The sequence below is a fragment of the Eurypyga helias genome, unplaced genomic scaffold (assembly GCF_000690775.1).
Source record: "Eurypyga helias isolate BGI_N326 unplaced genomic scaffold, ASM69077v1 scaffold10823, whole genome shotgun sequence".
NCBI classification, from domain to species: Eukaryota; Metazoa; Chordata; class Aves; order Eurypygiformes; family Eurypygidae; genus Eurypyga; species Eurypyga helias.
Genome location: NW_010243099.1, coordinates 1 through 16718, shown reverse-complemented (window position 1 = coordinate 16718; position 16718 = coordinate 1). Strand labels below are relative to the sequence as shown.

The 16718-nt window shown below is 48.8% G+C and overlaps 1 protein-coding gene across 1 annotated transcript; it reads left to right on the top strand.

Annotated features, from left to right (window-relative positions):
* Positions 1 to 6349: 6349 nt before the first annotated feature.
* On the top strand, positions 6350 to 14322 carry UBE2L3 (ubiquitin-conjugating enzyme E2L 3). The gene is made up of 3 exons (XM_010149283.1): positions 6350 to 6448; positions 10216 to 10402; positions 13511 to 14322. The coding sequence occupies exons 1-3, from the start codon at positions 6380 to 6382 to the stop codon at positions 13663 to 13665; spliced, it is 411 nt and encodes a 136-aa protein (XP_010147585.1). The 5' UTR covers positions 6350 to 6379; the 3' UTR covers positions 13666 to 14322.
* Positions 14323 to 16718: the final 2396 nt, after the last annotated feature.

Sequence of the window (16718 nt, the reverse complement as noted above, 5' to 3'; positions counted from 1 at the left end):
GTGGCAGTTGCTTTTGAGAGGGAGTGGTGTAGGAAGGCAGGCAGACATTGATAACTTCCTTCTCGCGTTTTTGCTTTCATTTCTGTTGCCTGACGTCTGTGGGCCCTGCATGTGGCGTGCCCGTTCCGGAGCCGGGAGATTCTGTGCCACAGGGCTTGCGGAGGCTGCTAAGTGAGCAGCTACCTTAGTGCTTTTGGAGGGACGAGGCAGCCCGGATGGCTTTGGGCTTTGCCGTTCATCTCGGTGGGAACGAAGTAGAGCGCTGTTACAGCTGCTGTAATGTGGGTTGCTGCGATGTGATGTTCTGAAGGCCCAAACGGGTGTGGGTATCGAGCTAATATCGTTAAGTTCCAAATTCACAGATCCCCTTTAGAAGGTCTTTCGCTGCTGAAGTGTTGGAATATGGAAGAGTCTGCGGTGTGCCTGTCTCAGCGTTTGTGGAATGATGAGTGATTGTAACTAAAGGAAGTAGTTTTTTAGCGTGTTTGAAATAATTTAGGGTAGGCATTAACTGCGTTTTCTTTGAGCTAAATATCAAGTTTGTCTTCGGTAAGTGAGAATAAACTTTGAACCTTTTGTAGGTCACACCAAATAAGGCAGTTCCCGTTTCCTTAAGGTCTTGCCAACATTTTGAAGTACTGCATTCTTTTCTGGGCCTGTGTCGTGCATCACGGTCGCTCATATTAATCACAGTGGCTCCGAGAGACTGGATGTAGTAAGTTCATAATAACACACTGTCCGCCTTTAGAAAACTGGGAGTACAGTTTCCGCCTTCCTGGTGGAAAGAGCTTTCCTTTTGGGATTGGAAACCTCTTTGTGAAAGCGGCATTGCCGTTGTACTTGCACAGCTCGGTTTTAAACACGAAGTCACATTACAACAAGAATAAGATTGTCTTGTTAGCTCAGGCTCTGTCTGAGCAGATGACGTTTCCCTGGCCAAAGACCTTATTTATGGCCTGGTTTTGCAGAGCTGTATACCGTCAAATAGCCTACCTGATGTTTGTCTGCTGGTTTACAGAGACCAGCGGAGGTGTGCCCTTAGCAAAACCGAGGGATGAACACAGCTAGTGAATCATGCTCCAGCAGCATGTGAGGTGGAGTTTTGATCTATGAGCCACCGCTGCAACTCGTCAGAGAGCCACAGTTGTCAGACCTTGACTCCTCGGGAAATGTGAGAGGTGGGAATAGAGCGATGTTGTCAAGGGTGTGTTGTTTTTACCCTGAGGGATCGTCCATAACATGTGGAGTAGTTACATTTAGGAAAGGACCTAAGGCTTCTTCAAGGGAGCTTCTTCACTTTGTGCCCCTTTCTCCTGAAAAGTGAGTAGTCTCCACACACGTATGACGGGGAGCATAGCTCTCCCAGAGACATGCCAGAGATTTCAGTGAAATGCTTTTCACAGTTGCCACCCACTGCTGTAAAACAAGCTCTTCTCCATGCGGGATCCGTAGCGACGCGCTGTGTGGAGAGGTAGTGGGTAGTTGCAGAGGGAGGGCTATTTCGGTGCTGGATACTCCTCGTCCTTACTCGGTGGTGTAGTAACGTGCGGTACGGCGATGCGCCTTCAGCAGGCATTTGTGGGTAGTTCAAGGCTGTCCTGGCCCGTCGGGAGCTGCGGTGTCTGTAGGATCCACACTTGCGTTTCCTGGGTTTCAGATGTTCAAAAGTATCTTTAATGTTAATAATGGAAAACAGATTTAAAGAGTAAATAACACTTTGCATATGAAGTGAGGTCCGTAGACAGCTATCTTACTGGGTTTATTCCGCTTCCGTAGTTGCGTAGTCGAACACTTAGGCAGATGTTGAACTGCGTGGGAAGCACGAAGTACGCGCTCCAGGCCACGCCTGCGTGCCGGCTGGAGGTGCCCTGGGTCGCCAGTGGGAACACCACGGCCCTTCCAGGTGTTCTGAGCAACTTTGGCGTTGGGAAAACTGGCCTAAACTGATCCAAACCCCTGTCACCAGTAGCAAGAGAAGTGTGGGCTTGACGATGTGTGATTTTACAGTGCTGACACGGGAGTGAGAACAGTGGTTGTTTCCCTTTTTGACACTGAGAAAAGGATGTTTAACCCAACGGAAGCCGTTTGCCAGTAAGTAGCATCGCTCAGTAAACGAAAGGCACGTGAGTGCACAGGGTTGTAGTGTGCCAGGGGAAACTTAATCATGGTTCATGTAAGAGCTAGAATCTTGATTTCTGGTTGGGTTTGTGTTTTGTACTTGGTTTTTTTTTTTCAAATTAAATTTTACTTTAAGGTGTTTTAACGCCTCCCTCTACTGGGTAAGATTTCGAAAGTAAAACTGGCCTGTTCCTTATCAGTCTCTTGGAGCCTGCTTAACTTTGTCGCACTTCTGTTGGAGAATCTATTTACCAACAAGTGAACATGGATGTAAACAGTAGAGAAACATGGTTTAGAGTTGTTTATTTCAAACAGGTTTTACTTTGAACAGCACAAATTACTACATAACACTGGAACTCAAAATTGTCACTATGGATTATGTATGCAAGGTTGCACGTGTGCTTGTGGCTACCTTCAGCACTGTACTTGAGGAGCGGCTGCCACCTCTGAAACGGTGTTTTCTCCATTCCGTGTGCTGGCTCCAACGCTTTCTCCGAGCGTATGCAGACTGCAGATGCCATGGCTGGAGAGAGCCCCGTGGAATGGGATGTGGCTGTTTACAAACGGGGAAACCAGTGCAGCGAGGTCATGTGCAAGGGTGATAACCGAGTGGGGAATGTGGCTGATGGAAATTCTTACTGCGGCCTTCTAGCCTCTAGTCCAGCTCTTCCGGTGCTCCTGTAATTACCTTACTTGACAGAAGTAAGGGGTGGAGGATAGGGAGAGGAATTAATCTATTTACTGCCTGCCTAGACTCTTAACTGTGATTTTTGAAATAAATATCTGGACTGTATCCTTTTACCTCATCAACTAATTTTTGTCCCTTTGGAGTTGCTCAAGGCCATGTTCAATGTATTACTAGAATCACAGACTGGTTTGGGTTGGAAGGGACCTTAAAGCCTACCCAGCCCCACCCCCTGCCATGGGCAGGGACACCTTCCACTAGACCAGGTTGCTCCAAGCCTCATCCAGCCTGGCCTTCACGAGGCTTCAGTTGTGCTGTTTGGAAGTATTTAGTAGCTCGTTCACTTTGTTAACAGTCCATTTTACACTGTAGCTGGGCCTGCCTCTGTAGCTCTGGGGCAGTTAGGTCTTTCCTGTGGGTTTTGGCAGTTGCCAGGGGAAAAAAACCCCATACATCAGCCCCCCTCCCACCCCCTAAACTGTGACTGGTGAATCTCTTGCCACTCCTGATGCACTAGGCACAGAAACCCTACAAGCAGGACTTGCCATTGTATTTGTGGGGGTGGTAGTATGGAAAAAAGTATCTGTAAATAAGTCTAACATGGAGTTGATTAATTTGCAGTGACATGTGAAATCTTAAACACTTCCAGTAGAAGAAAAGCAACTTCTCTTACAAATGGCGATTGGTCTTAGCGTGTCGCTCTAGCAAATCCCCTGCCGGGGTAGGCTTGCTGCTCGTGCCCGCTGCAGTCCGGTGTGTGAGGGAAAGAATTGCTGGTGCATACCCCCCGTCCTGTTTGGTGGTCGGTTACCGTGGGACCCGCGGCGGCACAGGATACGGTCCTGACGCTGGAGTAACTTACCATGCGTGTGACTTTGAAAGCAAACTCCTGCAGAGGCCTCGCATGTCACTTGAGAGGAAGATGTCCTGAATCGCTTGGGGCCAGTTCTTCCGTGCCTTCTAAGCTGTTTAATTCCCTCTCTCATGTGGCGAACTTGAGGCAAAATGGGGAGTAATTCGAATCTTTGTCTTTTCTTTGCGTTTGTACAGAGTTTTACAATTTCGTAATGATCTCTGCACTGGATTCTTCCAGTTTTAATTCCACAGACAATTTTTTTTAACCTGCATCTAATTTTAAAATGTAGGTGTTTAATTTTCCAGTGATGTGAAGCCATGCTTTCCTTGTTTGTTTTCTTAGCCTAATGACACACGTGAATGACAGAGGCATAGTCCTGCCTCGCTCTGTGCCTGGGCGGCTGTTCCCTGGGCCAGCAGCAGTGCAGTGCGACCATCTGAGCCTGGTGTAAAGCTTCTGCCTGGGAGCTTCACTCCCGCTGCGACCTTAGGGGCGATTCCCCTTGTGTGTATGGTGGTTTTGTGTATTACCTAGAGAGTGGTCCGAACCCGTGTTCCTTCCCTGTTTGAGAGCAAAGGCGCTGGGGTGCATGTCTACTCGTCCTTAAGTAGCTGCTGGTTAATTAGCTCATTCCACATGTTTGATGCGTGTTATCTAGTGTGGAATGCGGTTTGTCCCTTACCCCAGCAGAGCAGTGGTTTGCCAGGACCTCCCGGGTCTGTACTGTAGGGAGTGGGTCGCGCTGCCAACCCTGTCAGCGCAGTGGGTCTGGCGTCAGTCGAGCTCTTCCCGAGCTGCCGCTCTGTGCACTCAGCTCTGGAAGCCAGCGGTGAGACACCACATGGACCTGCGGTTTCAGTGTGGTAAAGGATCTCGTATGCTGCGAGAGAAAATTACCTTTGGTTATCAATATTTTCGTTTGCTCTGTATCCCTATAAATGTGCTTCATGGGATTATTGGGGGGGGGGGGGGGGGGGGTGTGTGTTCTATGTTTTCCTGCTTTAAGGACTAGGATAATCCTCTTACCCTTTAAAATTAAAAAAGCCCAAACTGCCTGTGACATTGCATAAATGCAGCAGCAGTGGAACTGGGGCTTAATCCAGGCCTGGAGTAAGTCCTCGGGTTTAGTGCCATGGTGGTGTTGGGCCCCAGTTCGGTGTCCGAGACCCCGAGGTCAAACTTCATTGTTCCGGGTCTGCTCTCGCTTTCGTAGGTGCGGTGGGTGGGAATGTAAATTTTCGTCCTCTGATGCGTGGCTGTCATGTGACTTCTGTTTCATGTGCTTTGGAAATCTCGTTTTCCCTTTGGGTTTGCGTTTTATCGTGATGCAAGAGATCACTGCAGGTACTAGGTCTCTGCCCGTCAGATGCAGGAAGGTTTGGTCCGAGATGAAAATGGGGCTATTTGGGGGGGTGCGGTGGAACCGAACGTGGACCGACAGCACCGGTACCAGGAAAACTGACCTCTTCTGGTTTTCAGTGTATAGCGCCGGGGTTTTTGTTATAATACGCAGTCTAGCTGTGCAGATACACTGGCCCCCGGCGCAGAACCGCGTGCCGGCAGAGTGCACGGCGGCTGCTGTATGACCAACGTTCTTCCGAACCCGTGTAGACACGCAGGCATGCGCTTCGGGTGTGAGAGCGCTGGGAAAGGTCTCTGCTCCGCTGCGGGCAACTTCTGCATTTGAGTTCAGTTTAGTTCTTCCGAGGTAAAGCTGCTGAATTCAACAGCAAAATTGTTACGGGGGAGAGGAGGGGGAAGTGGAACCTTGAGATGTTTCCTTTTGGGTCTTATGAAATAATCCAGGAAACCGTTGCTACATCATTTAAAATATACGTTTTAAATGTATATTTTTTTACATCATTTTAAATGAAGTGGAACCTTGAGATGTTTCCTTTTGGGTCTTATGAAATAATCCAGGAAACCGTTGCTACACCAGGGCTTTTACATAATTTTAAATATAAAAATGCCTGAACGCTTGTTTGGGTGACACCTGGATCCACAGGCTGGTCACAAATGGCTTGGTGAGGGACTGGTGCTGAAAGATGCCTTGTTCAAGAGTGATTCAGCTCTGAAGGGAGGGACCTTAACGTATGCTGTGAACTTTGAGGGACAAAACAGAGAGGAAGCTGTGTCTCTGAAGTTATTTGTCTAAGGCTGGTTTGCCTTAGGTTGGTGTTGTTCTGGGTTTGTGTCAATTTAAGTTGGCCGTGCTGGAATTGGTTAGTTTTCAGGTGAAATAATTGAGCTGTTCGGTGACTTTATCTGTGTTTAAAGCTGTTATGATGTAGTTCTGAATCACTGTTGTTTTTCAGACAAGTTCCAAGATGCACTTTATTTCTGCGCTTCGCAGGGTTATCAGTGGTCTGTTACCATTTGCATCTGAGATGTAACTGTTTTAAAACGTGCTTTTTAGTACTTCTACTTCATTGTGTCCGTATTGAAGTTAATACCAAGATATTTTGTACTTCCCTGACATACCAAAAAACGATGGTGTTCTAATCCCTTGTCTCAGAGAATTTTATTTCTCACAGGTGCCAAATTGTAGTTCTTATTTGTGTGGGTTGCCACCGCGAAAACCTCCACCTGCTTTAACATTAAAGAAACCCACGTTGGCCTCTAAGCGTTTTGAGAAACAAATACGAGCATCTTGCTTAATCCTGTCACTAACGTACGCTTTGCTTGCTTTGCAGGAGCTTGAAGAAATCCGCAAATGTGGAATGAAAAACTTCCGTAATATCCAGGTTGATGAAGCTAATTTATTGACCTGGCAAGGGCTTATTGTTCCTGTGAGTACAGACTCTTCCTTATTCGATGGGCTTCACAATCAAGTGATCGTTTGTGTCTCATAAATCCAGTTTAGCAGTGCTGCTGGTGAGCATTGGGTAACTTCAGCATGCTGACGAGAACCCCCGTTGTTATCATAAACGTAGCTTTCAGCGTTGTGGGTTTGTGCTAGTTCATAAATACAGTGTAAGTTTATGTTAGATTAGGCGTGCTCTGGGCAGCGGAGACTGCTCCTGGGTTTCATTCTCGTCTCTCCAGATGTCGTGTGTAATTTTGGCAAGTAGTGATGGTCCTGCCTCCTGGTGTTGGGGTGCCTGGTCGTGGCAGTAGGCGCTCCCGTGGCTGCGCTGAAGGACAGTCCATACGGAAGGGAACGGCGCTCTAGACGTCTGGTCGATACCTGCCTGGGGCGTTGTAACTGTCGGCCTGGTGCAGCGTGCGGCTGCAGTGGGCCCGCTGGTGGCATGGGGTTACCGGGGGGAAGCAGGTGAGGTTTGTACTTTGTTACGTACAAAATCTGCATCATCATAGGAAAAACACCTGGGGTAGGAAGTATTTTGTTTACTCCTTAATAGATTTTTTTTTTAAATCAACTAGGTTTATTGTAGGATAAAATTGAGTATTGTAAAAAGTTTGATGCAAGGAAAAAGTTTGTATTTTCAGGAGTGAGCTCTTTCAAATAGAATGTCTTTATTTAGTCATTAATTAATGGCAATAAAAAAGCCAGCTCACTTCAACTTTTTAAAAGCACTACAGTCTTTTAAGAGACTGTTTACTAGAAATAGATAACCACTAGACAGGGGTTTGTTCCTAAGGGGAGAGCAGGAAATTTAGCATGTTGAATTCCTTGGTTGAAAGTCACTTGGCTTTTCACCTCCATTATTTTCCGCCGCCATGGCCTGTGCTCCCTTCATTACACGAGCTCGTGCTGCCTGTGCAGCCACAGAGGCTGTGCCACTAGGGCCCCGGTCCCACTTTCCTTGGGCGCTGCCGAGGTGGTCTCCCACCCAGGGTACATGTGTCTTCCACAGGAAGACTTTGAAACACCTCTGCCGCGGTGCCGCTGCTTGCCTAGCTGGAGGCCGCTCCCGAATTCACGTCACGCAGGCCAGGGTGACGAGGAGGTAACCTTTGCACTTGCCATACTGTAGGGTACAGCTTGCTTCTGACTTGTAGTCCTGCGAGTGACTCCTTTGAGTGGTTGAGGCTACTCTTGCACAGGATTTGGCAGGGCTGGGAAACAATACACTTCAATAAGCCACTGATAGTCGTGGCTCATGTGCGCTTTGAGATCCCTTTGAAGCAGCGTAAGGTTGGTAAATGTGACTAGTAAAGTGAAACACCAACATGCTTGTTTATGCCTGTTGAAATTAGCTCTGTGTGGTGTACAGCACTATTCTTAACAGCTCCTGCTCACCAGAGGACGAGCCTAGTGTTTGTTTTGCAGAGGTTCACGACGTCACAAGTGTGTAAGCGTTGCAGCGAGCTGTGTGTCATACCTCCCTGTTGACTTACAGCGTGCCCCTTTGCAAGGGAAATGGCCTTAAACTCAGGGTTGCTACAGCTAAGAGGGAATTTTGGAATTAAATTGTACTTATTACAGGACTTATTAAAGGGGGGGGGGGTTTTAAAGAGCAGCGTGGTTATTTGGAGGATGTGACATAGCAAACACTTTAGTCTCAGCTTAATTTTGTAGCTGTTGCCATGCTGGAGTTGATGGCTTAAAAATGTAATACGCAGCCTGGTTGCAAGTTTAACTTTTTTGATGAGTTTTGGGGGTTGAAGTTTTACATGCTGCTCGTGTTTTAGAAAATGCTCTTGCTTAGGGCTTGAAGACGCATCACTCCCACTTCAGTCGGACTAACCAGCTACTGATTATTAAACTCTCTAGCTTGGCTTTATTTTGGTCAGTTTCATAATGAAGGTGGGAAGGATGAAAAGGTTTCTAACAGTGTTCAGACAGAACTACTTTGAAAGATACTGCTTTACAAGTTTTTCTTTTATGTCAGGTAGTTTGTTCTCCGGAACAACTGTTGGTCTCTAAGGGTGTTTGCCCAGTTGAGAAGTAGATTGAGCGTAGCTTGTCAACTCCTCTTCAGTTCTGTACTGTGGGATAAGAGAGCTTGAACCGTGTGTTGAAAAGGTACGCTGGTTGGTTGGCGTCAGTGTCAAAACGAGCCCATCTGCCCCAGACTCCTCGCTCTCGTGAGGGGTGCTGGTGGCGTGCCATGAATTTCATTCCGCTTGGGCCGCAGCAAGCGGTTTTGGTTAACTCCTGCAAAGCAAAAATACTCCAGGTGAAGGCGAGTCGTGTCTGTCACCTGTGCTTAGCGTGTACGGTTCCGACTCCTTCGCCAGTGTCAGAGTAAATACAGCATTATTGGAGGTTAGTTGTTTGGATAGTCCGTCAGTTTGAAACACGAGCAACCCTCCGTGTACGCTCCTAGCTCGCCTGTCGGGGAGCTGCAGTGAAGAACTGTTCTGGCCGGCGGTCGAGCAGCAAGGGGACGTGTTTAAGCCAGGCCGGTTCCCGTATCAGTTCACCCAACAGCCCCACAAATCGGAGCCGGTGGTGGGGGCGAGCACAAGTGAGCCGTGGGGGGAGAGGGCGCCGGCTGCTGAAGCTGCTGCCACCTCCACAGAGGTGTTTGTTCAACCTCCAAAGCTTTTAGGACTGCTTGGGTAAAAAGTGATTTTAAAGGTGCTCTAGCTACCTCTTCCCTTGCTGAATCTCCTAGAAACGCACAACCAGGCTTCTCCATGTGGATGAAACTAAAATGGAATGCTTTCTGTTGAGTAATATTTTAGTAGAACACTCCCCACCCCCAAATACTGGCAAAGCTCTAACTTCTGGAGTGGGTTTGATTGCCGGGGATGGTCTGGTTGCTAACGCAGAACGTGTGTGATCACACTTTACGCCAACTGGAATCTCTGATCCCTTGATTCTTGTACCCAGCGTGTTTGCAAAGGCCTCATGCCACAGTTATGTTTTCAGTGCAGAAGGGTATTTTCATAAGCTTTAAACGTAGCCCTGGCTTATTTTTCCATTTTTCTCCATTCTTCTGCAGTTAGTGTTTGAAGCATTATCCACAGTCTCACAGGTTTTCTGAATGGGATTCTGGGCATTGTTTTCCACTTCAGCGGGAGGAGCCGCTTCGCGGGTGTCTCATCCTGCTCCCCCAGAAACGATCTGATAAGAGCAGGTGCTAGAACGGCGCACAAGTGGAGAATGTTCTCCTCGGCGGGCGCAGGGACTGTCTGCCTTCGGTACCGACGGATGCTCCGCAGGTTTTTGTGGAGTCAGCACAAAGATTTCCCTGCATGTTCCAGGAATGTTTGACGGACGAACTGGCTTTGCTGTTCAAAGCACCACACTGAGAGACATGTAAAAGCCAGGTTTAGAGAAACCAGTTTTCTTTGTCGGGCTTCCTGGTTGCATCTCAAGGGTTTAGAAGGGTTTTTGAAATACAAAGTTGGGACTAAAACTGTTGATTAGATCAGGCCTGGAGCTTGGAACAAATGGGATTGGATTTCTTAGCAGTAGGGATGTCAGCCAGCTTCAGAACAACGATAATCGCTTTCTTTCAGGTGTTGTAGAGATGGTACTGCCTCTCTTACCAAATAGGTTTTGCTGTTTCCTGACACGTAGACATGGCAGAATGTGCTGGAAGAAAGTGCCTCCGTGGGACGGGGAAGTCTGGAGTATGATTTTTCTTAATTGTGTCTGCTGAATACGCCAAATTCTTGACATTCTGCCTTCTTGTTGCAGGACAATCCTCCGTACGATAAAGGAGCCTTCAGAATCGAAATCAACTTCCCGGCAGAATATCCATTCAAACCTCCGAAGATTACATTTAAAACAAAGATCTATCACCCTAACATCGATGAAAAGGGGCAGGTCTGTCTGCCAGTAATTAGTGCTGAAAACTGGAAGCCAGCAACCAAAACTGACCAAGGTAGGACTCCGTGTGGAGAAGGAACTGGCTACCAAGAAACTGGGTGTTGTGTTTAAAGGGGAAGCTAACAGCATTTCAGCTTGCCAGCTGGTCACTGCTCTTACGGTGCATTCCTTGTCCTAAGTTTTGTGTCGTGATTCGCATGTGGAGCGCAGTGTGCGCTCTCTTGGAATCTCGTTCTGTCGCTGAGCTGTAAGGTGATGACGCTGACGCGTGGCACGTCCGCACCAGGAAACCACGCAGCTCTGCGGCTGACGGGCTCAGTAAGGTCGTGTTCTCAGTGTGCTTAAAAATTGGGCTGGTAGTTTGGGGGGGTGTTATTTAGCGTTTCTTTTTAAATGGTGACTTTTTAGTCCAAAGGTGTTTGGTACGTTCCTGGACGTTTGACAGAAAGGGTCTGGACCCTCACTGCGTGGTAGATTTTATGATCTCTGCTGTGTGGTTCAGTGACTTGAACGTACGGTTTGAAACTTGTAGGGAGTCATAAGCAAAACCTGCAGTCACATGAACTCTCAGTTCTTGAAAGATGACTGCTGCGTGCAGTGTGCTGGGGTACGAATTCAGGTATTTAAAGGGAAAAAGTTTCCTCGGGTTCTGAGTGGTCTGGCTGTTGGGGTGAGAATTCCTGTTTTCTGTCAGGAAATGGTTAGTGTGCTGTCGAGCATTTATTACTGTACCTGTAGAAAGGAGGAGCATCCCTGCAAAGCCAGCATGAATTCACGTGAGCAGCAGTTTAGTCCGGTGCAAGAGCTGCGGTGGCATTGGCGTGTCTTGCTCTGCAGGAGGAGGTTTCCTTCCTCCAGGCTCCTCTTTAAGGCCGGCTTCCCGTGAACAGCGTTGAAGACAGTAAGCAGCGCTGTGCTTAAGACTTCTTTTCTGCATCCCTCTGCATGCTGGTCACATGATGTACAGTCTGCATCATCTTGCCCTGGAGATACAGCGGGAAAACTCCCATAGCTGTTTCAGGAAAGATCCGGCATTTGAGTGTTGGGGAAAGCCGGGGCGGGGAGGGGGGAGCGGCAGCGAAAAGAACCTGTTAAACTCAAATAAGTCCATGAAGGTCTTGGGATTTGTTGTTGATTTACCCCAGATTGCACAGGTCAGGTACCCTGGGGAGATGCAATGGGAACAGGGTATAGGTTTCTGTCAAGACGACTGCTGAGGGGTTATGGGCCTCCTCCAGCGGAGTGAGGGTACAGCACGCCTTCACCTCGCGTGAAATGCAAGCTGTCGTTCCTCGGGACTGTTGGAACAATTGTTATTTCCTGCTCACAAACTCCCTGAGAAGTAGCAATTCCCTTTTTTATCTGAGGGGGTGGATAACAGCTATGCTGAAATCGGAATTTGGAGCAAACCTTGGTTGCCAGAATACTGCAGCTCTCAGTTCCTGCTGTTTTGTGGGCTGTTTGCTACTTGGGCCTTTCGCAGGGAAACGAGGCACCGCTGCGTACAGCATCCGCGTGACCGGGTCTGAGCAGGCGTGTCAAGAACGGGGAGAGGTTAGGTTTTTCATAAATCATGAACTTGCCGTTCATGTACTAAATGTGCATCTTACTGCTGTCCTTGATATTAATTTATGCTTACTATTAAACCAGACTGCTGTGATAGTGTAGTTTTAAAACACTCCTGTTCTGACAGTCCTGATTTTCGTCCTGGCTTGTGTGTTGAGTAACGTCAGCGACGCAGCATCGCTCACTCTGTGGCGTTCTGGCGTGCTGCGCTGAGCGAGCAGGGGTTGTCAGGCTGCACTGATGCTGGTTTCAGAATTAGTCATTAACGTGCTGACAGTTGGCCTAAGTCCCGGACTGGCGAGGCCTGTGAAGTAGGCGAATATCCGTTCTACGCTCCCTCCCTAGCTTCCTGCAGTTTCAGCTCTGACCTGTGGTGAGGAACGTTCCTGTTTACGCTGCAGCCACAGGTGTGCTTCCCTGGATTTTGAGTATGTGTTCGAGGCGTGTTCCCCACTCCTGTCTGCCAAGGGTGGGAAAGAGAACGAGCGTCAAAGAGTGATGCCGTGCAGGAAGGCACTCTGGCACCCGCTGGAGTGGTGAGTGTTGCGAGACCTTTGCAAAGCTAGGGAGAGCGCTCCGGGATGGCTGAGCCGCGGTTCGGAGCGGACGGTGGGCTCTGACTTCGGGGCAGTAGGTGGCCAAGTCGCGGAAGTCCCTGCCGCTGGACGGTGCAGGCATCGGTGTTTCCGTGAGCTCAGGAGGAGGCAGCTGGCCCTAGTGCATGAGGTTAACGGAGCGGTGTTGGGCTGTAAAAACCCTTGGGGTGCTGCTTTTTCTTCCTCGGGGAAGCCCAGACCTACCCCCGACGGAGCGTTTATACTGTCCAGCAGCGAAACGCTGCTCCTGTGTTCCCGCTTCCTGCAGCCTTGCTCGGGGACACGCGTGCCTTCTGGGGGTGGAGTGAACTCCCGGTGTGTAACCAGCCTGGCTTTAAACGGCCGCCTGGATGCGCCTGAGGAAGCGGAGAGGTGTCACCGTAGCATCAGAGTGGCAGGACAGCTCGGTGACTTTGACGTTTCCTTTGGAAGTGACGGGGGTGTTGATGAAACAGCGGGGTGACGAGCATCCCGCAGGCCTGACCCGCGTGTGTGCCCGGTGCATCTCTGCCGGGGGGTGTTCGGCAGATCGGAATGAAGGGTAAAACTGTCTGCTCTTCACGGGGGAAGTAGGAGAGAAACCCTGAAGGAACAGCTTCCAAAAGCAGGCCCAGTTGTGACAGGCGCTGGGAAAAATGCTTCACCCGACCCCTTTTGGATGAACTTGTCTGTGAAACTTTGTTCCTTTCTCAGCCCTGGGAGCGTTTCAGGTGGGATGCCAGTTACATGGGAGATAGTTTGTAAAGCGTTTTGATCTCTACTGGTTGATTTTGTTTACAAATACCACTTTCCGGTGTTCCTTCGCCGTCATTGAACTAGATCTTGGCGTATTGCTGTAGCTTATTTGTGCTCTGCTGCTGAGAAGGCCCTCGAGCTGTGGGGATGTGTGTGAGAGCAGTTAACGCTGGTTTCTTGCTGCGGAATTTTGCTTATGTTTTGATTTAAAAAAAAAAAAAAGTAACCATCTCGGTCTCTGACGGTATTTGTACTTCTTTTGACAGTAATCCAGTCCCTCATAGCACTGGTGAATGATCCACAGCCCGAGCACCCCCTCCGGGCTGACCTAGCTGAAGAATACTCTAAGGACCGTAAAAAATTCTGTAAGAATGCTGAAGAGTTTACAAAGAAATATGGTGAAAAGCGACCAGTGGACTAAAACCTGACACAGTTGATGTCAGCAACGTATGCTAGAAGATCGGAGCAGTGCATTTGAGACACCCCGTAAAGCAGGACTCTCTGGAAAATTGACAAGTGCCACCTTCCGGTGTTAACTTGTGGCTGTTACTAACTTTCTACAGTTTTCTTAATCAAAAGTGGGCTAGGTAACCTGTAAAGAAAGGATTAAAATTTAAGATGTTCTAGTTCTGCTTTCTTTGTTTAAAAATCACTGCTTCAATATACTTTAAAGTATGCTGTTTTCTTTTTCTTGTCAGAATTTATCAAAAATATCTTAGACTTATATTCTGCCCTTAAACTGAAAAGGTTGTGGCTGTCACTTCTTATTTTTCCTTGCCGTTCCCACTCTTTTAAGTTCATTTAATTCTTCATTGAATTTTATCCCCCTCCCCAAACTGATGTCTTAGAAAAAAAATACCCCAGTTCTGGCAGAAAGCGATTGAGTGTTTGGCAGTTTTGTTTACTTTTCTTAAATGTTGCACTGTGCTTTGTGGGACTTGTTCCAAGTTCCCCTCAACTTCAGATTGTAACATAACACAAACCAAACGGACCCCACAAAACCAATCCGAAATAATGTCCAGGTCATATGTAAATCTGGCTGATGTTACCACAATGTTTATTAAACGGGGAAACCCAAGTTTTTGTGTGCGTGGTTGAATTAAAATACGGCTTATCTCCTGCTTTTGGAAAACTTGGGAGAAAAAAACAATCCATAGCAAACGAGCAGTGGAACGTGGTTCCAAACTTCTTTCACTCTGTCCTTAACACCTGTGCGGAGCAGCCAGGGACATGTGCACAGAACAACATTGCAACCGGCGTAGGGGAGTGTCAGAAACTGGGGACCAAGGAGGTACCAAAGTGGTAAACCAGGTTTTGAGTTAAAAATTTGGCATTTTGGAGATGTGAATATTGAAGTCAAGTGCTACAGCACTGCTAGTCACCTCAGAGCACTGTTCATCCGAACGCGTATGAACACCTGCGTGTTAGGGGATGGCACTCGTGCCATGTCCCAGCCCACCCACAGTTCTTCCTGAAAACGGTCTGAGAGTAGGCGTGAGCGGTAACCTGTGACCGAGAACCTTCGCTGCGCCCGCCCGCGTTCTCGGGGCGCACGGGTTAGATGATTTTGTGAGCACTTGACGCATCATCCTGTCAGCCTGGCTTAACGGGGCAGAGCCGCTTCCCGCTGCTCCAGGGCACAGCTCCGCATGCTGCAGGAAGCCCTTGCTGTTCAGAACCCAGCATCCTTTACAGCGCCTCCGCTGCTTTTCTCTTTGTCCCTGTCCAGAGAGTGACCGCAGCTCCACAGTCAAACTGCCACACAGTCAAGCTGCCTCTCCCCCACCTGTCCAACCTGGGCTGTTCCTGAGCAGACGCTTTTGTCTCCAGAAAGCGCTGGGTATCTGGGAGTACCTACCCCACCGATGCGCAGGAACCCGAATCAGAAAATCCCGCGCACCCGGGTGCTGGGTCGTACTCCTAAATGCAGTTCCAGCACAGCCCCGGCCTTCGCAACCTCTCACAGCTGGTGTGTCGAGCGGTAGCACTCTTGGTTTTAGTGTCTTGTGTATTTGCTGTTCCTCCACCCGTCCCTCTCGCCCGGCTTTCGCTTCCCGTCCGGTGTACACGGTGACAGCCCAGTACCTCACCTCTGTCGGAAGTGAACTGGTTTTTATAAGTTAGGGAGCTAAGAAATTTTATGTTGAACAAGACAGGTTCTTTGGCAGGTAAATAAAGTTCAACCACATTCACCTTATCTTCGGGAACGTGCGTTTCCTCGGTGTTGTCAGGCTGTGAGAGCACCGTCTGTTACCAGATTTTCACATCTTTGTGTCTTCATTTGCAGAAAGTTGGTACTGATTTTGTTCCGTTCACGCTCACTCGGATTCATAATAAAATAATGCCAAATTATCTGTCAAACTGACGTGTGTGTAACTTCTGCCTCACACAGTCACTGAACCAGTTTTGGTCGTGTCTGTTGGCATGGAAACCTGCAGTTCTCCAGATTTGGAATTTATTTAAACCGAACCTGTAGCAGTAGTTTGCTGCCCTGGTTACTGCTCTTTCATGGCGTGCTTTCTGGTTGTAAGCCCCTCAGGCCGACGACTGCGTCGGTGACTTGGATGCTGTCAAAAGGGAGCCGGAAGGGCCGCGTGCCGCTCCGTACGGGCCCACGGCAGCGCTCGACCCGCCAATCCCGTCTCGCCTGTGCAGGTCACACCGAGACGGCGCTGCCGGTTCTCTCTGTGTTCACAGGTCAGTTCTGAACTGCGAGGTGTGTGACCTAAGGGATGGCAACCCCGGCAAGCCATCAGGTACTGTGCTGTGAGAACAGAAAATCTAAGTACAAAGTTCTCTGTTAACTCAGGAAACAGAGCTCTTGTTCCCGCAGGTTCCCTAAGCTGCGCTGGATGCCAAACATGCAGTTTGGTACCCAAAATAAAAACAAGGTGCTGGTGAAACTACGCCCAGGAGCGCTGGTGTAGGCTTTCCGCAGTTCCATTCTGCTGCCCTCATAAAATCGCTCTCAGAGGCTTTGTGGCATGGTTTTATTTCCAGAGAGATTTGGCGTTTAGACTCAGAAGTATCCTGGTACAAGGACAGGCGTAGCGAGGGGCCTGAACGTGCTGTTCACCTGAACTCGGTATTGGCTTTAAGTTTCCATCAAACCGCTGAGAAACCTCCGTATCCCCGCGCACGTCACGCCGGTGAAGTGTTCCTTACCTTGTCTTTTGGTAGTTCTCTGTTTCTCCGTTTAGAACTCACTTGAACGTAAAGAAAACTTGGGGTTTCGTGCTGTTCGTTTAAAAATACGAATTTGCAAAACGCCTGGTTTCTGTTCAGCGTTCAGCCAGCGGAGAAGGCGCGAGAGCCAGCACCCGCGGACGGGCTGAGGGCCGTGACCCGAGCAGCTCTGCCCCAAGAACGCGCAGCACTTCAAATGTCAAAACCGAGGCTAAGCGGTACCGGTCGGAACGCCGTCCCGCCGGATAAAAGGCGGTGGCGTAGCGGGGTCACCCCTGCCCCGAGCGC

What these genes read in the sequence shown, in the direction of transcription:
- UBE2L3 (XM_010149283.1), top strand. Translation starts at nt 6,380, where the DNA reads ATGAAAAACTTCCGTAATATCCAGGTTGATGAAGCTAATTTATTGACC. An exon ending in GGCAAGGGCTTATTGTTCCT is followed by an intron (nt 6,449 to 10,215) that starts GTGAGTACAGAC and finishes TTCTTGTTGCAG; the next exon opens with GACAATCCTCCGTACGATAA. An exon ending in AGCAACCAAAACTGACCAAG is followed by an intron (nt 10,403 to 13,510) that starts GTAGGACTCCGT and finishes TTCTTTTGACAG; the next exon opens with TAATCCAGTCCCTCATAGCA.